Consider the following 22,057-nt stretch of genomic DNA (forward strand, 5'->3'; position numbering starts at 1 on the left):
TTGTCAAGTAATATAAAATAAAATTTTAATTATTTTATATTTTTATATTATAGTTTAAAATTTTATTTTAATATGATTTTTTAATATCATAAAAAAATTTTGCATAATAATTAATCTTATTGAATAAAAAATACTCATATTTTTGTATTTATGTTTTATATTTAATTATTTAAAAATAAAAGATTCTGTTACCATTTAAAGTATTGTATATTAAAGTATTTATTTATGTACTAATATATTCTATATTTATTAGAGTCCATCAATGCTCTTCTTTCATATTAACCTTTGATTTTCATCTAATCAAATCTAATGGTCGATATAAATGTGGCGCATTCAATAAGCACATAATAGTTGTGCTCGTTTTATTTATTATAGTTAAATCATTCATTTTATATCTTTGTTCTAGTTAGTTAGAATAACAATTTTATTAGTCTCTTGTATATAAGGCTATTTTTTGTTTAACAAGTTCCAACAGTGATATCACTAACTAGCTTTTTATTTCTATTGGTTGAGGACTTCCCATGTGATACGTGTGAGGCATTCTTGTTTTTATTTCTATTGGTACCAAACATATGAAACTATATATATATACAATTTTATTAAATTTTGAGACTATAGTGTCACAAATATTTTTATATTATAGAGAGATCAACATTTATAAAAAGATAGTGTATCTGTATTTGATTTTACAATCATACAGAATATACACTAAAAATTAGTAATCATTATACGGAAAAAAAATATTTAATATTTTATAAAGTTTTATATTATATATTATAAATATATTTAATTAGTTTTCTATTATAAATTTAATTATTTTTTATAACAAACTAATTATTAAAATAATTAATTATCTAATTATAAAAGTATATAAATTAATATATAATATATAAATGCATAATAATTAATTTAATAATTAATTTTTAATATATATAAAATATTTTAATTAATTTTATAATTAAATAGGTTTGATTATTTATGAAGAAAGAAAAGAATGGTCTCCTCAAATGGTCACTTTTAAGCCTCATATAATTTTTTTCTGTCTTTTCCTCCTTAATTTTGTTTTCATCAATTTCTAGTCCATACACAATTTGTTAACTAATCTCATTGAAACTCCTTCTTTGATTTTTAGATTATAATATATTTTCTTTCTTGAAGAGAAACAATTTCATATCTTAAAATATGTTTAATGCATATTTACAAATTTTCTTTCTGAAAAATACCAAAAATGTTTTACTAAGAAAGATAAAATTTTAAAAATTTAAAATGTTAATAAAAATATTTAAATTTACTTTATTTATAATATTATTTTACTTTTGATTTCTTATCCATAAGCAAAATCATCCCATTATAATGGTTAATAAATATTTTTTAAAAATAAAAAATGTCTCTGAAATCCAACAATAGGATAGTAGTAAATATTTTCTTTCGAAGGGGGTGAAACCACTCATTCTAAGCTGGTATATATAGTGGAACTTAATGTGAACATAAACTATTGAACCCCTTCTACAGTTTATGTTTATTTTACACACACAAAAACCATATAATTTATGCACTAGTGCTTCCTATATAAGGTAGATAGAAATTCTTTATTTACTGCTTCGCACATAATTTGAGAGCAGCCACTCTATCTTCTCTTTCTGCCATCATTCCCGAAAACTCAGAGATTTACCTTTGTCGTTCTTAAAAAGACCATCTTTTCAATCAAGAAACATGGAGCGCGTAAAGAAGCTTAAAAAAAGTGAAGAAAAGAGATGGAGCAGAGCCGCTGATGACGACACTCTTTTGGGTTTTTTTTTAATTTTTTGATTTAAATTATTTCTTTTGTTTGATTCAATTGTATAATACATAATCAGAATTGTAAACGCGGCAAATCTTTTTTTAATTTTTTCCATCAGAACTAGTTGTAAAAAGTGTAATTTATGAATAAATGTATCTGTTTGGAGTTTTCTTTTTTTTGAAAAAAAAAAACTATGTGAATTACGCTTAGGACCCGCTTCTTTCTCGTGAATCTAGATTCCAAGCTAATCAGAACTGTTCTCACGGATCCATAATTTTTTATTACGTCCTTCTACTTATATTGACGACCCATTTTCATTACTTTCTCTTTGTTCATCAACCACACCGATTTTCTCAGTTGTTAGTGTTTATAAAATAATTATTTTCGTTCCCAATTTCTATTCATTTTCATTTTCGTTATTGTGTTCATAAATTCTAAATTATTAGTTTTGGCTTATTTTGTTAAAATTTTTTGGAAAGAATTTGTTATTGATCCTCAGATATTTTGTGTTACTGATTTTGTGAATTTGTTATTTTATTCCGAGTTGCCAATATTTATAAAACTGGAGTTGATTATAATGATCCTCAGATTTTGAATTGCTCTTCTATTGATTTTGGAGTCTGATTTTCGGACAGAACTTTTGTTGCTATTGCATTCTTCTTTTATTTTGTTGATTGTAACCATTGTGAGTTGCTATTTTGTTTTGTTTTTTGTTGATTATAATGATTCTGGGTTGTTGATTTTTATTGGAATGATTTTGGAATAATTTGTTAATTTTTTGGATTAAGTCCGAGTGGTTGTTGATAATGATTTTGTGATGACAAATGATGAACAAATTCTACTTTCTTTTTACACAGGGCACATATATTGTCACTCTGACGAATAACGCCTAGTCTACTCAACCTCTTTAGTATTCACCCTGCCGATTAGAACAAACCAACCAAAAAGCTCAATTTTCGGAGGTACCAACCCTCTCCAAATTGAACTTGTGAAATTGTAGCTCGTAATCTCTTTCGAAAGAATCTCCGATTGCAACACCTGCACAAAAGAGTTAGTAGAAAACATACTTTTATTATCAAATTTTCACACAACATTATCCTCTCTATCAGTTGATAATTTCACTGGCCTTAACCTTTCATAAAGTTGATGAACAAGTTCCAACTCCCATTGGAACAACTCTCTCCTCCAATGAAAATTCCAAATCTACTCTAACTCATTCCAAAAAGTCATAGTCCCCTATCACATATCCTTATTGGTTTGAAATAGAGAAGAGTCTTAGAAATTAAAACTTGCTTTCAGAGGACCACCTTGCACCCAATTATCTTTCCAAAACAGGGTTCTTCTGCTATTCCCTACTTTCATCGCCAGGCTACTAATAAATTTTTCTTTCACCTATTATTCTTTTACATTCAACTGACAGATGTCTTTCTACGGATCCCCCTTTACCGGTAGCATTTAATTTGATAACATTACATTAGGATTTAGATTGTTATAAGAACAAACAATCTTCTTCCACAACAGACAGTCCTCCTTTGAAAAATGCCACCACCACTTAAACAAAAGCGCTGTGTTCCTGAGCACTGCATCTCCGACCCGGCGACCTCCAAGCCCCTAGTCTTTTTTGGTGCCTGAACCACTTCCCACTTCATTAGAGGCATACCATAGTTACCATCCTCCTTACACACCACATAAATCTCCTATGTAGTGCAATCAACTTGTCAATGACCGCCTTCGACATCTTGTACAGACTAAAGTAATAGATTGGTAGGCTATTCAAGACCGATTTGATGAGAACTAGCTTGCCTGCTTTGTTTAGAACCTTTGCTTTCCATAAGCTGAGCTTCTCTTCCACCTTATCTATAATCAACTTCCAAGTTTTCACCAAACTTGGATTCGCTCCTAAAGAAATCCCAAGGTATCTAATAGGTAAAACAACTTGCTTACACCCCAAAAGGCCACACACATGCTCCACCAACTCCTACTTACAATTAACCAAGATCAGATTCGACTTATCAAAATTGATGCTCAGACCATACATCAACTCAAAACAACACAACAGCTTCTTATAATTCGCAACTGTTTCTATCTCCGGAGGGCAAAATAAGATAGTATCGTCCGCGAATTGGAGATGAGACGGTTCAATATGATCTCTCCCGACCAGCAACGGAGCAATGCGCCCATTCCTTACGGCTTCCCCCCCGCATCCTATGCAACACATCGACCACAAGAACAAACAAAAGAGGAGAAAGTGGATCCCACTGTCTTAGTCTCCTCTCCATTTTGAACGGCTTAGATGGTGACCCATTAACCAGGACAGACATAGTGGTTGTACTGACGCACTCCTTCATCCAATTCCTCTACCATTGTCCAAAGCCCATATTCTGAAGCACTATATCCACAAAACTCCATCTAACTCTATCATATGCTTTCTAAAACTCTTGCTTTATAATTGCCGCCTTCTTTCTACGCATCTTGGGCCATTGAACCGTCTCACAGGCAATGAGGGTGCCGTCATGTATTTTCATACCCTTGACAAACGCACTCTGTGTCTCTTTATTAGCACCCACAAATTTCGGAGCTAGCATCACCCACGTGACATTCGCATCGGATGGTAGCTTATCACTTTGAAAGAACTCCATCACCGCTGCAGTGAACTCCTAACCAATATCCTCCTAGCATTGTTTGATGAAGTTCATATTGTATCCATCACTACCCGGGGCTTTAGAAGATTCACAGTCCCAAACTGCGTCGCTAATTTTCTCCACAGACGGCATAACCTCCAAAGCTACAGCTTCAGCTCCATCAATCTGTCTCACCAACCCATCCTGAAACCCAATCCTCGAAGCATATTCCTGGCGATACAGGTCTTTATAAAACCCTCTAAATTGCAACCTTTATTCTTGCCTGATTCCACACTAGCCGTCCATGAATCAACAGAGCATCAATTCTGTAATTCCGTCTTCTAGCCGAGGCAATGTTATAAAAGTATCTAGTATTCTTATCCATGTTCTAAGCATGCTGAGACCGCGATATCTGCTTCCAGTGTATCTCCTTTCTAACATGCCACTTATCACAAAAACTCACCAACGCCTTCCTTCTAGCCTCCGTCGTACCATCATAAGTGCTATCACTAACCAGATTATCAAACTTCTTAATCTCCTCCTCAAACATCATCAATCGCTTATCCATGTCTCCAAAATTATCCTTATGCCACTTTCGCAAAGGACCCGTCAAGGCCTTCAGCTTATTAGTGAACTGAGCATCTCTCAAATTTCTCCATTCATTTTTAACCATCCTCAGAAAATCCTCATGCGTAAACCAAGAATCCAGGCTTCTAAAAGGTTGTGGGTCCCCACTAACTCTATTATCTTCCACAATCAACGGGCAGTGATCTGACAGTCGAACATCAGGAAACTCCTCAATCCACTTTATATTAACCAAGACCCTATCAATCCGACTACAAGATTGACCCCTGAACCACGTGAACTTCCTATCATTAAGAGGTAAATCCATCAACTGCATATTATGTACCTAATTCTTAAACTCTTCTGCTGACACCGGTAAACTACTCGCCCCTTTGCGTTATTCGACATGCAAAATCTCATTAAAATCTCCCAAAAAGCATAAAGGAACCTGACACAGACCCACAATATAACTCAACTCCTCCCACACCACCCGCTTTTCCTCCCTCCCATGCGCCCCATACACCAAACAAAAAGTACAATTAAAATTGTTTTTCGTCAACACTCTTTCAACGCATAACTATCTTTCCCCTTTGTAACAATTGTTGGATTTAAACATCTCATCATCCCAAATTAAAAGTAAACCCCCAGAATCCCCACAGACTCCACATACTCCCATCCCACAGTACTATAACCCCAAATTCTTGCAACATCAAATTTAGTTAACTCCTTCCTCTTAGTTTCAACCAAACCTAACATGTTTAGCTTATAATTGTTCTTCAAAGATTTTACCATACTCAATTTTTCATATCCCCTCAACCCTCGAATATTTCAGCAGCTAAAAATTATTTAAAAATATTTTTACTCACCTTATTGTGATTCTTAGGCCGACTCCTTCATGCCTTTTTTTTGTTTTGTCATCTTTCTCTTCACCGCTAGTTCTTCATTCTGAGCTTGCAAAATTGTCATAATATCCACTTCTTCATCATATAAAATAGCACCCAATTCTACTGCTAAAGCCCAAGTTTTCTCATTTTCCTTTATCTGATATTGTTCTGTTATTCTGGCATCATTTGTCCTGTACTGTCGCTCTGCCTCTGTATCGGACCCAGCATTAGCCACCAAATTTATCTCTCCATTGGCTACATATTGTATATCTGTAGCTATACTTGTGTCTTGTTCCGAAGCTCTCTGATTCCCACCCACTCGTGCCAGGATCCCCAAGCAGTTTCCACAAGAGATGCAGACCTCACCATCTCCGTCCGGTTCCCTCGGCTCCTGGTCCTCGCTGCTGCACCCAGGATTGTCACCCCTTCCATGCACGACGCCCGCAGACCTCCATCGACGGCATCACCACTCGCTGGTTCGCAGCACCCCGGATCATCCATGGATCCTTGAGCAGCAGCTGCCCAAGGTCCCTGTTTGAGTGGCTCATCCCTCCCCGTATCGCCAACATCCAGATCGGGATCTTCTGGGTAGCCACGGAGATGCTCTTGCCGAAGGCGTTATGTATAAAATATGGTTCTGAAAAAAAGTTCATACAAAAAAACACAGAAAAGTATTCGTCTGTATCAATTGACATCCTTGTCGAAGGAACATCGACTGATATTTACGTTCCTCTAGTGGGTACCTTAGACATTTAGCAATATATACAAATGAATTATATATTGTTATTTCTGTCAAGATAGTGTTATTAAACATTCAGTCACAATTTTTTATTTTAAATTCTTATAAATGCAGTGGTTATCCATTTTATTTAGACTCCCTCCATGGATGACATTGAAAGACACAGAAACACTAGTTGCAACATCTGTTTACGGCATAGCCAATGATAACAAAACTCATAGGTTTATATAAATTTATCTATATTTTTCACACTTAAAATTTTTGTTTGAATTTGTGTTAACATTTATTTGAGCAGAGATGAAATATTAGCTAAATTAAGTCAATTTAGTGCCAAAATATCATCATTTAAGACTCGCGTCCAGGAAATCATATAGATAAAAATGTAAGATCCTCTTATAAACACGTGTGCACTCTACAATGTTAATTAGTAGAACTAAAATTTATAATTTACTAAATAAATACTTAATATGTTAGCTTCAATATTGACGTATAATGAAAGATTAGTGTCAAAATTGCATATAAATTGGTACATACTAGTAATCTTTGCAGTGAGTATATAAAAATGTTTTAAAAAATAATTTTTAAATATAGTTCATTCTTAAATTATTTTTTTTTTGTCCTCTATAGCAATACATACTAGATGAAAAGGTGTCGTCAAAGAATATGCGGAAAAAAAAAATATCAAGAGAATTTCATGGAAAAAGTAGATTACCTTAGAAAGGTGATTAAATTATTTACAATTTAATTTTTATAAAAATTTATTTAATTTTATATTTTATATTTTTTATTTACTGATAATTAAAAAATTATTAGATGTTTGTTAGTGTTAAAGAAGACAACAATCATTGATACTTAGTGGTGTTTGATTTTCGAAAACAAGAAATTATTTTACTAGATCTAACACCTAATCTATCTAAAGAGGAGTCAAAGAATTTGACAATTAAAAAACTGGTGTTTGATAATCTTAGTAGTCTAATTTTTATTATATTATTATATTATTTGTCTACTGTTAGTATGATATTTTTTTTTTAAATATTTGTTATTTCTGCCCTTGTTATTTATTTTTTTAATTATTATTTTATTTCATTTAAAATTTGTTAATCTTTATGTAGTTTGATATATGTTAAATATATAATTTATGATTATATATGTTGCTGAATATTAGAATTTGATCTTTGAACGTATATTTTAATGTAAAATAGTCTATATTCAAATGGAAAATGATCTATACTTAAAAGCTCCTAAAACAATTTTTTATTTAGCATAAGTGTACGACGAATGAAAACACAAAATAATAATAATAATAATAATAATAATAATAATAATAATAATAATAATAATAATAATAATAATAAGATAGTTGTCAAAATAATTTTTTTAATACTTATACTATCTGTAATTTTGCATCATTTTTTAACTCTTCTCAATATTTACCTTCGAACTTTTTTAAATATTTTAATTTAAATTTCTACTTTTTTCTGGGCCTTTATCTTTTTCATCCATAATTATAGTATTTCTCTAGAATAAACAAAAGTTAAAGTATATCAATACTGACAAACATGACAAAGATTTATTTTTTGCAATTAAAAATACATAACTAAAACATAAAATTAGAGTATATGAATACAATTAGTCATAAAAATTAAGTGATTACATGCTAGACAATGCAAAAGAAGTTAAATGTAGTAGTATAACAAGTAAGATAACAATTTTGATGGTCATAACATCAAGAAAAATCCATACAAATGAGTTTTTATTAAATTTTTATTAATGCGACTATTTTCAAGACTTTTTGCTTATTATCTTTAATAATAAAAAATATATTATTTTATTAATAAAAAATGTACAAATGTATTAGCCCATGCATAGCATGGATATCAAAAGAAAAATTATTTAAAGTAATGAAAAGCATATATCTTTATAAACAAGCATACTTAGCGTATTGGAAAAATGATAAAACAAAAAATCAATAATTTTTTATAATGTTGGGACAATACAATATAACCACCAATACATCTTTTACAATGACATTTATAGGTTACCTCATAACCTTTTTTTTTTTAAGTGAAACGACTGTAATATATTTTTTTCTAGCTAAAGCTTTGAATAATAAATAGCTTATATTGATCTCTATTTGTTTGGATGAATGCAGTAAAAATCTTTGGAGTCCTCATGCATTGAGTCTGTTAGAGATATCGATTTAGACATAGAAGATATAGATACATTAAGGGATAGTGGTTTTTTTTTTTTTTATTTAAATAAAATAAAGACGAATCAATTTTATTTGATTCTCTTAGGTATATAGGACATATGATATAATCATGATGTCAGATTTTTTTACTGTATTTTCTAATATAAACAAATTAATTAATTTAAATTGAGAAATCATAGTTAATTATTTATTATAAATTTTTTTAAACTTGGATTATAATTAAAAATCATTAAAAAGAAACAAAATTATTTAATATATTGGACCAACTCAATGTTAATCACGTTTTATTTTTCTATTATAAAATATAAAAAAATTTTAATTCTCAAAACAAATTAAAATCATGTTATTTTTTAGGATTTAATTTTTTATTGTACTTTCATAAAGTTTGCACAAAATTCACCTATCACATTGACTCAACTTATTTATTTACGTAAAATTTATTTTTGGACTCAACAAACTTACTTACGTTCTAATATAATTTGAATTGTATTAGTATATTTTTATTTTTCAATCAATTTAATTTTATTTAAATAATTAGAATTTTAAATTATAAAATTTGTATTAATTTATAATTTAAAATTTAAATAAATATAATTTAAATTAATAATTAAATTTAATTTTATAAAATTATATATTTGTATTATTGTACTCATATAATTAATTATATTTATTTGATTTAAAAAAAATTAACTATTTGAAACTGTTATTCCTAACTAAAAAATAAATACACTTGTATTATTTTTAAATTAAATTTTTTTAAATAAATGTACTTTTATTATTTTAATTTTTTAATTTAAATTAATATATTCGTATTATTTTAAATAAAATTTTAAATTAATTTAAGTATATTTATTTAAAATTTTAATATTTTAAATAAATATATTTTTATTATTTTAAAATTTTTTAATTTAAATTTTAAATTATTTTGAAATTAATACAAGCAAATTGATTTAAAATTTTAGAATTTTAAATAAATATATTCTTTTAATTTAAAAATAATATGAATGTATTTAAATAAATGTACGCATATTCTTTTAATATTATTTATTTTTTTTATTTTTTTAAGGAATAATTATATTAGTAAATAGAATAAGTGGACAATATTAGGCATTAACTTTGAAATTTGGTGTCAATGATTTAGTGGGGATGGTGACTAACATAGTTGGTTAGTAGAAAGACAAAAAAAAGACAACAGAAATCTTTACCATTCTAAAGAAGACATGATAAATGCGAAAATAATTTATCATATACACACCTTTTGGAATGGCAGGCGATTTTACGCGATGTAAAACAAAAATGTAATTATGGTAGAAGTGAGTAGGGGGAGCGGGTACTTGATTACCCATTTGAATTTGAACCACGGGAAACGATTTTAGAAATGTAGAACCCGAATCAACCCGTAGACCCAACCATATATTAATTAAATTAAAAAAATTAAACCTGGTACTTGATTACCCATTTGAATCTGAACCACGAGAAACGGTTTTAGAAATGTAGAACCCGAATCAACCCGTAGACCCAACCATATATTAATTAAATTAAAAAAATTAAACCTTTTAATGATTTTGAGTTTTTCACCTAGTAACTCTAATATTAGCAGCAATTTTCTCACTCTATGGTTGTGCATCCGCTTGAGTTTCACTGCTATCCCAAAGTGGAGTTTCAAAATGATACTTACAACCACCAGGCTATTAAACTTACTATTAATCTATATGCAAATTAATATATATATAAAAATATCTTTTAGCAAATAATTTACTTCTATTTAATTTATTTTTATTTTAGTTATAAACTCATTCATTCTTAAATTAATTATATTTTTGTTTAACAATAATTATAAATTCACTTATTTTTTTATAATTATATAATATCTATTAATATTATTTTTCAATAAATACTTGTAGTATATAATAGTATAATAGATATAAACTAATTAATAAATTATTAAAATTCGAAAATAATAATTATTTTAATATAAAAACAAAATAAAATATTTATGATAGAGTAAAATTAAAAAAATACTTATTGTTCCTATTTCATATTGTTTTAGAATAGCTAGATATTTTTAAATAGTAAAAATATGTATTTTAAATTTTAATTTTAAATTTTTTACTATGTTTTATTTTTTATTTACATAGGATCAAATCAATCAGTTCAACCAGTGATCTACCGTTTGAACCAATGACCCCGTAATTCAGTGATCTGACCGGTTCGATCACCGATTTGATTCTGACAACTATGCTCACCCCTAAATTATGATATAATGTGGATTGGTTAATAGCATGAGCATAGTTAAAATTTTAGCATGATCTCTTTCATATTTATTGTATGTCTCTTTAGTTGGTGGTATTTTAGTTTATTGTCATGATATAATGGTAGTTTAATTGTATGATTGGATCCTTTTTATTTGATTGGATTTTGTCTATAACAATGTCAAAATAGATAGTTTCATTAGTTGTTCTTTTTCTCTTTATTTTTGGGTCGATTTTATTCTGAACAATCTAAAAAAATATTGGTTTAAACAAAATTAATAATATTATGTTCAATTATTTAAGGAGACCAAATTATTATTTATGGATCAATATAAAACTGGTGAAGCGGATCAAAACGTTTATGTTACATATCAAATGATATATATTCAAATGATATATATTTAATAATTTGAATGAACTTTTTACATTATTATTATTAAATTATATATTATTATATTGTAATACCTATTATAATTAAGTATTTATTAATCAAATAAAAAAAATACCTTTTAAATAATTACATAGACATAAGAATTTGATTACATACTTTTATTTTATTGAAAATAAATTCTAATTTTTCAGTAAAAACACAAAAGTTTGTATTATAGTAAAATTATAATTTATAGACAAGTCATTTTATTATCTTAAAAAAATAATTTATTTATAGAATAATTTTAAAAAATTAACAATAATTTTTATGAAAATAATTTATTAGTAAAATGAAAACTAATTAGTTAATTATCATAAAATTTAATTTCACCATAAATTTATAATTAAACATCTTTTTACAACTTAATTTAAAATCTGTGTTAGAGAAAGAATTTAATAACTAAAAATACAAGTCAAGAAGAGAGTTACTAATGTTTTCTCTGCAACTAGGATTTTAAAACTCTTGGACAGAGAATGTGTCTATAACGATGAAAGAGTTTATCAGTCCTTGTGTGGAGCGCACGACAATGGAATTTGGACTTGAAGCAAGAAAAACTTCAAGTCGAAGAGCAGTTATATTGAATTTGCTTTGAGAAAGAGAAACTTAACGAAGCACGAAAAAAACATCAACAGGCCAAAGCAGAACCTAAAGAAGCACATCCTATGGAGACGGAGGTCGAGAAACATTCTGGCCGCTAAGAAGTACGCAAAGCTGAAGAATTTTTTTTTATTCAACTGTATAATATTATAGTCAAAGTCTGTGTAATCCGCAAATATATTTTTTTATTTAACTGAGTAATCAGAACTCAAAAGTCGTGTAAACTGTAAAAACTGCGATTATTCATGAATAAATTTATCTTTTGAATTTTGACCAAATGATACAGGTTTTTACTTGCATTCATCTTTACTTTTCTTTGAAAATTCTTTTTACGTATTAGCAAGCTGACATTCAGATATTTGCAGTTGAACTATCTCAAGCACTTCTTAGGGGGAGGATTCATCAAGCATACGCAGGTTGGTGTTTACTCCTGACCTTTTAAGGGTTAACTAGTGCTGTTGCAAGAAAGTAATCAAGTGGGAGAGTGATGGTAGTTATTCACCAAAAATTGGGCAAATTATAAGGGAATATCTAAAAGTGACTCCTGAAATAAAGTTATTTCACAGGATTTGGCTCCTTAGAGAATAAAGTGCAGCTAACCATTGATAAGAAAATCAACAGTTTTAGATTATATGAGTGGTTATAAATCTAGTTTTTTTTAATCTTATTAAATCAGAAAACTGTTGATTTTCTCATCCATGATTAAATAATATAATTTATCTCTAAAGCACACCATGCATTTAGCGGAACCAAATCCATGTTTAGAACACCCAAGCCAGGCGAATGAACATAAACTGAACACATAAAAGGCCGTGCTGTACAAGTTACACGGCGTATAAGTTCTCCACTTTTGGATTGAGTTAGTCCTTCTTTGATAAAATAACCATCAATTTACTATCAAAATCATGTTTGGTTATAAGTTGGAGAAAGAGAACTAGATGTTTATTATAAACATTGATGAACTAAATTGATGGCCAAATCTTAGGAGGACTATATTACTATTGTCTATACCTCTAATTAGAGTATGAGTTATTACAGAGAACTTGAACAAGAATCTGGTGCCCAAGATCATAGCACACCTGCAGAGACAGAGAAGAACAATGTAAGTTTGTAAAATCATTAGATATTAACTTATTTCGAAATATATTATTTAATGAGTGAATCCTAATTAAGATCTCTGGTGTTGTTGTTCAGTCTTAATAAGTAGCTAAGCTAAGAGATTGCACTATAGAAAAGCATACTATGAAATTGTTATAAAGAACTTTAACATTGGGAAACATATCATTAATCTTGTAAATTTGGGATTGTTCTCTAGAGCAATCATTCTACCTTTGTTTGATTTAATTATATCAGTTTCCAACTCTTCTAACATTCCTTGATATGAAATTATGTGACACTCCATATCTTTGTGATGGTAATCAGTGGCTAAGAGAAGGGGGTTGAATCTTAGCCCTTTTTGCTGAGTGTCACTTTTTGTCCGTAGATATAACTTCAAAAGATTTTTCTTCTTTTTATCTCTTAACTAGTTAAGAGGTTTTTTTTGTCTCGTAACTAGTCAGGAGATATTTTTCGATTTTATCTCCTATGCAACAGAAACAAAAATGGGTAGAAAAGAGAAAGAATCACACAAAAAAATATCCTGGTTCAATTGTCATTATCTTGCTGGCCCAATTATCTTGCTAATCAAATAAATATTTCAGCTTCATGTCATATAGAATATTTGTACCAGGCTGAATATTACATTGGGCTTGATGTGATTTTTGACCCAACAAAAATCTGCATAATAACAAAATTATTAAACAATATAATGAAATCACCAACTTAATAATTTTGCTATTTAATTATTTTAATAATGTTTGATCATCATAATAATTTGGAATTTTCCAAACCCATCGCTATGTATTTTATAAACATAACCTTAGGAAAAATCAAAGTTACCCGATGAAAATTTATATCTATTGGACTACTTAAAGCTCTCAATCTTCATAACTAAATTAAAAACATCAACATAAGACAAAGCAGTTATGTCTGCATTTGAAAATAAATTTGATGTTCCTGTTTAAGAATTTTTCATTCTATATTAATCATCTTTTACCTGATTTCATGCATGGATTTATTTCAGCAACTAGAATTCTTAAGTATATATGCAAGCTAGCTTAGCATGGAAATTTTCAGGTTAAGAAATGATGTGGAACCTTTCTGCTCAAATCTCATGCCACATGGCATTTTCCAACATTTATCTCTGCAAAACGAAGACTGATTCCAAGATTAAAAGTTTTTTATGAAGTGATGCAAGATTCTTGGGGTGTTTACTTTCTCGTGTTCCTTAAGGCGTGTGCTGAAAATGAAGTATTGTTATATTGGAAGTGTTAATACACATTGTAAATAAATAAATGCATGTATGTATGAATTAGTAGTATATCATCTCAGTCCTATGGCAATTACACGACTCTTAGTACTAATAACTACATTTTTCTGATCAGATTCTTTATCACAACTGCTATATACTGTATCACTCCCCCTCAAACTCATAGTTATACGAGGAGTAACTTTTGAGATTGACCCGAAAATGGAGGAATATAGATGAAGAAAGGGGCTTAGTTAAAATGCCTGCTACTTGGTCCTTGGAATTGATATGGACAACATATAGTTTCTTCTGGTTCACTCTTTTCCGCACGAAGTGGAGATCGAGCTCAAAATGTTTAGTGCGGCCGTGTAGAATTGGGTTTGCTGCCAACAATACTGCACTGATGTTGTCGCAATACAATGTTGGAGTGATGGTAGTGTTCACATGAAGCTCAGTGAGTAGATTTTGAATCCAAATAATCTGTGAATCTGCAGCAGCAAGGCCTTGATACTCTGACTCCGTGCTTGACCTGCTCACAGAAGCTTGTTTGCGACTCGACCAAGATACCAGATTTGCTCCAAGGTAAACGCAGTAGCCACAAGTGGATCGTCTATCATCAATGTCAGAGCCCCAGTCAGAATCTGAAAAAGCAAAAATCTCTAAGTCAGAACAAGGGTGAAATGTTAAACCTTGATCGATACTGCCAGCCAGGTATCTCATGATCCGTTTCACACAATTCCAATGTGAAAGTAAAGGTTTCTGCGTATACTGACTTACTTTATTCACAGAATATGAAATTTCAGGTCTTGTTAAGGTTGCATATTGCAATGAACCTACAACAGATCTATAGAGGGAAGCGTTATCAAATTTATCACTTCCCTGACTTGTAAGCTTCAAATTGGTAACCATAGGAGTTGGTACTCCTTTTGAATTATCCATTCCTGCTTTTCTTAGTAATTCAGTAACATAGTTTGATGAGATAGGTGGAAGGCACCAGATGGGAGTTTAGTGGCTTCAATGCCAAGAAAATAACTAAACTCCCCTAAATCTGTGAGTGAAAAGATTTTATTCAAGTCAATGATTGTAGATTCAATAGCATCATCCCAGTAATTAGTATGTCATCAACATACACAAGAATATAGAGAAGAAGCTTACCACTGTGTTTTATAAAGAGGGAGGGGTCTGATCTAGCTTTAGAAAAACCAAAAATGCATCAGCGTAACTAATTGATAGAAATCTAAATTCTTCTTAACAGAATTATAACTAATTCAAACAGATTCAAACTAATTCTAGTTAACTTATCACACACATTACTAATCTCTTCCCTTAACATTCCTCCACAATTTTCATCCTTTTTGTTTTGTTTAGTAATTTTCTGGTTAACAATGGCATTGTACATCGCTTCTCCTGCCCTTATACACACCGAAATGGAAGGGCAGCGTAAAAACATTAGGCATGTCACTGAAATGGGACTTGCCATGCTTGCCACTGCATCCTTACCATATTATTACACTGGGATGATGCATTTTTAGCTGCAGCATATACTATAAACAGATTACTTTCCAAAGTTGTTAATCACATGTCACCTTATCAATTACTACATAAACAAAAACCAGATTACAATTTTTTAAAAAATTTGGGTGTGCTTGTTATCCTTGCCTTAAGCCGTATAATTCTACAAAGTCTGCATATAAATCTTCTATGTCAGTGTTTCTTGGTTATGCTCCACATCATAAAGGGTATAAATGCTTAACTTCTAATGATAAAATTTTGATTTCAAGGCATGTTTTGTTTGATGAAACTAAGTTTTCTTATCATGAATTATTCAAAGCAGATTCTCCATCTCCAACTTACAATCAATTTCCTCATACTGTTTTAACTTTTCCTCGTTCCACTACTATATCATCTCATGATACAAGTCAAAATTCTACACCTACTGCTACCTCAACAAATGAGATAAGGGATGCTAACACTTCACCTACCTCATTTACACATAATTTGCCTTTTTCTACTAACCAAACTACTGTCGTTGCAGATTCTGACTCTAATGCACCCCCCATGCCTACTAACATAATGATTGCATTCCTATTTCAAACACTGATATTCCTATTGGCAATTAACCTGTTACAACTCAGATTACTAATGTACATCCAATGCAGACTAAATCTAAGTCCGGGATTACAAAACCAAAAGTGCTACACTCAATTGTCACTGATCTTGTCAACAATACACCAACCACAGTTGCTGCTGCACTCAAATCTCCTCATTGGCTAAAGGCTATGCAAGAAGAGCTACAAGCCTTATACAAAACCAACACATGGACAATTGTCACACCAAATCCAAATGCAAAGGTTATAGGTTGCAGGTGGATTTTTGTGATTAAAAGACATCCAAATGGTGATATCCTTAAGTACAAAGCTAGGCTTGTAGCTAAAGGAAATCACCAAATAGAAGGCATTGACTTTCATCAAGTCTTTGCTCCAATTATTAAACCTACTACAATTAGAGTTGTTTTATCTATTGACTTAACTTGTAAATGGAAAATCAGACAGTTTGATTTTAATAATGCGTTTCTTAATGGGGATCTAAGTGAAATTGTTTACATGAGATACGCCCCAGGTTTTCATCAAGGTTCTAAAGATCAGGTATGTAAATTAGATAAGTCCCTCTATGGTTTAAGACAAGCACCAAGGTCTTGGTTCATTAAACTCTCAAGCAGTTTAGAATTGAAATGGGCCTTCACACAATGCCGACATCTCTTCGGACAATGCGGACATAAGTGGCAGGGAGACATATTGAATTGAAATGAAGGTGAAAACAACTTTCGAGAGAAAGTTTGTAGGCTCGGAAGAGAGAAGTTGCTTGATCCGTGTTCTCACCAAAAGTTGCGAGAGGTATGAAAATGGAGAACGCACCAGCTTATATTTGGAGATTGTTATCAGAACCGGATGACCGGTTCGACCGGAAAACCGGTGAACCGGTGGTCTAACAATACAAACTAGGGAACTTAAAATGTGTGTGTTGGGGCCTTGGGGGGAAGGCATACGAGTGTTCGCCGATTACGTTTCCACTGCTGTATTTATTGTTCCTTTAGGCATCAACCAAGGGGACCCAGAGTATCCATCAGTTTCACTAGTTGATTCTTGACTGGTAAAATCTTCATTTTCCAATATACTTGAATACTTATCATCAAGAGGGTTACATAATCCAAAGTCCAAAAGCTTCAAATGGCCATTTTTATCCAATATCAGGTTATTTGGTTTTATGTCCCTACAAGAAGAATACATTAGAATAAATAAAATTTAATAAGCACAAGCTAAATTTAAAAAGCTCCCGCGTCCAGTTTGGGTAACCAACTTAATTAAGCTCCTTTTGATAAAATAACTTAAACAATGAATGACTCTGTTAAAAGTAATTTATAAATAAGTTATTTTGTGTTTTGATTTTTAACTCTAAAAGTGCTTATTTTATAGAAATGTAATGAAAAGTAGAAGTATTATGAGAGAAGTCATTTTTTTAAACTTCTCTATAAGTTCCAAAATAGCTTCTTAAAAAGTTACAATTTGGTTTTGAAAATTGCACCAGACATTAATACTACTACTTTTCATAAGTCAAAAGTTAAAAAAATCTACTTCTAGAGTTTCCCAAACGGGTCTTAAGTACTTTCAAAAGCACCCCTAACTTTTAAAAGCCGCAAGCACAAGCACTTAGACTTTTTAATTTACCAAACGCAAAATGATGTGCTTGTGCACCAAGGCTAAGCACAAATTTTGTTTCCAAAATAGATTATCCTAAACTTTGGACAATTTCACAATAGCCATACCTGTGGACGTAGTTGTACTGATGCATTGAGTGAATAGTGAGAATTCTTTCAGCAATGCAGAAACGAGCAACATCCATCAACAATGTCATAATGTCACCACCAGGTAAATATTCCATGATGAGATATAAGAAATCTGCATCTTGGAACAAGTAATGGAGTTTTACTATGCATCTACTGTCAACCTCTGCCAGTAAGTTCCTCTCTGATCGAACATGTTCAACCTAAATTTGAATGGAAACGTATAAATTGATTCCAAAGGTCCAATGAACTGTAACAAGTAATGACAATATTTTATCTATTTGCACTGAAATTTTTTTTTTAAAAAGAAAGGACATCCAACACACAAAGCACAACCTCAAATGAATAATATATTCCAAGTACCAACACTGATATCTTGCATAAGTTTGGATTTGGATAAAAGTAGCATTATTGGCATGACCTCTCAAACTCTGCCAGAGGAAATCATGAAAAAAAATTGATGATTTATGAATTTTACTTCACTGCAATACCTGTCCGCGGCTAAGCATTTCTGACTTCTTCAACTTCTTCACGGAGCCTCACCTACATTTTTCAAAGAAAGTTAAGAACATAACACAAAGGAACTAGATTTATAATAAGAGATTAAATTTGATGCATTTGTACTATTGACAAATCATATTCATTATTTCATCTCCTTTTAAAACAATTAGAGTCAAACACTTCTATTAAATGGTAAAGCATGATTGGATGACTGCAAAAATCTTTAACTGTTAACAAAACAAAATTAAGTCATCCTAACAAATTATTAGATACTATATATGAAGGAATCTAAAGTTTATAATATAACTATCTAAAATATTTATTATGTACCTCACCAAAAGCACCTTTACCAATTACTGTTAATTGCTCAAAATCATCAACTCCAACTTTACATCTCTGAAGCCGCATATACTTTGTTTCTCTCCTCTCCAAATTCCTCATCGTCTCCTCCTCTCTTCAACAGATATTTGAGTTTCCTGCACTTTCCTCTGTAGCTCTCTACGTCTGAAAACACACCAATATAGCTACGTGCTCTCACCAAAAAAAGCGAGAGGAATGAACAAGATTGAAGACAATATAGCTGCGTGGCTTACGTTTATTTAGCGGGAAGTTCTACGTGCTTACTAGAGGTGCAAATGTTTCTGCCTGATTGGAACACTCAGAAACTAATTTAGTGTGATTTTACTGGTTTAAGATCGGGTAAGAATCTCACAACAAAATTCGATCATTATTTTGTATCGGATTCGGGTCGATATAAATTCGGCTTCACCCAACTCATGTGCACCTTTAAAAAACTAGAAAAATATATATATGTTTTAAATTAATTTTAATATTATGTTATATTAATTATAAACTTATTGTTTTATTTTTAATCAAACTTATTGAATTAGAAAATAGATAAAAAAAACATCAAATTAAAATTTATGGACAAATTCTAGTTGAAATATGGATATCAACTTTTCAGTAACAAGTTTTTTTTTTATAAATAAATGTATCATAAATAAGTTTTTTTATAAATTATTATTAAAACTTTAAAGATCCTATTTTCACACGGTTTAGACTCAGTATAGTTGTGGCCCAAAAAATTTAAGTTTCATCGAGTTTAGAATCAGATTAGGATCTAAAAAATAGACTCCGTGTATATTTATGGTCGAGTTTAGATCAGAACAAATCCAATTTCACCCGACCATGAACACCCTAGTGCTTACTAACAAGAACAAAAAGAATGCAGAAATGTGTATTGTATTCTCATTGTTGATTAATGATTATAAATGATGTATATATATATATAAAAAAATGCACAGTTCACTAAATCCATATGACAACTATTAAATGAAAAGGTGAGTCACATATTTTAGAACAAAGGAAAAAAAAGCATGAGCAAGAAAAATAGAAAAAAATATTAAATTTAGACTTGAATATCTTTTATGTTATTATTATGTTGAGCTGATGAAGGTTGGTTTAATACTTATCACAAAAATAAGATTGAAAATTTTTTTTAAATTAAAGAAAAATATTCTAAACAAACTATACATCAGATCCATCATAAAATTTTCAATTTAACCCATTTTTTAAACGAAAAAAAATATTAAATTATAACAAAAAAAATCTCAAATTTTAAAATATGTCTATCACGTCTATATACAGGATTTTTTAGTAAAAAAATAATTATTTATTATATTATTTTAATAATTTTATTATATTAATATAACTTTTAATAAATTTTACTTTTTTAATTAAAATAATAGTGTATCATAATAATACGAATTCTGGAAACACTTTTTTAAATAAATAAATTAAATATTTTATTTATTAAAATAGGTTATTTAGGCGAGATTTATTAATTTATGTAATATTAGTTATTTTCTTTATAATTATTTCTTTTCGTGTTAAAAATATAAAAAATAATAGAATATTTTTTTAAAAAATATGTATTTAAAAATTTAATTAGATTTTTAATTGTAAGTATTTTTAACTTGTAAAAAATTATTTCCTTAATTTTAATATTTTTACAATAATAAAAATTTAATTATAAAATTAAAAATAATATAAAAATTTAATTAAAAAATTATAATAACATAATTACAAATTTAATAAAATTATAAAATTAATATAATAATTAAATATTTTAATAAATATAAAATTAATTTATATTTTTATGAGTAAAATTATTTTAGTTTTAGTTTTTACTCAAATATAACTAATAATTTATCCTATTTTTTATTCTATAATGATGCCATAGATGCATCAATTCTAACAAAATTGAGGTGATGTATGTCTCATTGACTTACTTAGAAAGTTTTCCTTTAATTTATTTTTTTTATTTAAAAAGAAATTGCCTTCAATCTTCCGTGACTGACACATAAGGTCAGTATATTGTCATGCTTGTTTTTGCGATAAGCACCATAGAACTTTTCTTATTTAGCTACCGTGCTTCTTGACAGAAATTATTTTAAATATGAAAAAAAAAAGTGATATTTTTGTTGAATATTGATGTTTGAATTACTTAGAAAATAAATATCCCAAAAATATTAACACAACACTCACGTTCTGTGTTATTTTTCTAAAAATTCGAAACAGTTTTATCAAAAATTTTCAACAGAAAATTGTCATGTATCATTTCTTCGTCCAACACGCAAGAAGAGTGGTACTTTTGCAGAAATTTAGCATCGATTTTTGAGACAACTTTAATAGAGATTCGCAACAGAAATTTATCATGTGAGAACTACATAACAACACGCAGGGTGCTGATACATGTTTTTCGATGATTCCCGATGTGTCGTGATCAATGTCTCCAGACACGGAAGTACCACGTGACAGCACGCAGAGTGCCTATTGAGTGGTTTTCGTGAATGTCTGCATGCAGGAGACAGCGCATACAATAGAAAGAGGCTTCATTAACGTTTTGAACTTGGTGCAACGATTTAAAAGGGGAGGTTGGTGGGTATAAAAGGGGAGGTTGGTGCAAAGGTTTGGAGAGTGTAGTGGCTTCGTTGAAGTTCATTTCATTGCTGGAGTGTCTTGGATTTTGGAGAGTTTGGAGAGGATGAGGCAAGGATTAGAGTTATAAATGTGTAGAGAGGTAGATTTTGTGGTGTAATTGAGAGTAAGTTAGTTTTAGTTGAGAGTGAGATTAGTAAGTCTAAAATGGTATGTAATTATACATCTGCGGAAGATTATGTTATCAATTATTTGGGACATCTTAATTATATAAATTTATTATTTTCTGTTAATCTGTTAGTATTTATTTGGTTAATATTAATAGTAATTTATTACTGTTTATTTGATT

The 22,057-nt window shown here is 29.9% G+C and overlaps 1 protein-coding gene across 1 annotated transcript; it reads right to left on the minus strand.

Moving 5' to 3' along the window:
• Window positions 1-14,415: 14,415 nt before the first annotated feature.
• LOC112756108 (uncharacterized) lies at window positions 14,416-19,471 on the minus strand. The gene is made up of 4 exons (XM_025804545.3): window positions 19,099-19,471; window positions 18,759-18,810; window positions 18,250-18,470; window positions 14,416-17,696 (listed from the first exon to the last, which is right to left on the minus strand). Exons 2-4 carry the CDS (start codon window positions 18,774-18,776, stop codon window positions 17,486-17,488), a joined length of 450 nt encoding a protein of 149 aa, XP_025660330.1. The 5' UTR covers window positions 18,777-18,810; window positions 19,099-19,471; the 3' UTR covers window positions 14,416-17,485.
• Between the last annotated feature and the right edge of the window lie 2,586 nt (window positions 19,472-22,057).

Source organism: Arachis hypogaea, chromosome 6, assembly GCF_003086295.3.
Source record: "Arachis hypogaea cultivar Tifrunner chromosome 6, arahy.Tifrunner.gnm2.J5K5, whole genome shotgun sequence".
Classification (NCBI taxonomy): Eukaryota; Viridiplantae; Streptophyta; class Magnoliopsida; order Fabales; family Fabaceae; genus Arachis; species Arachis hypogaea.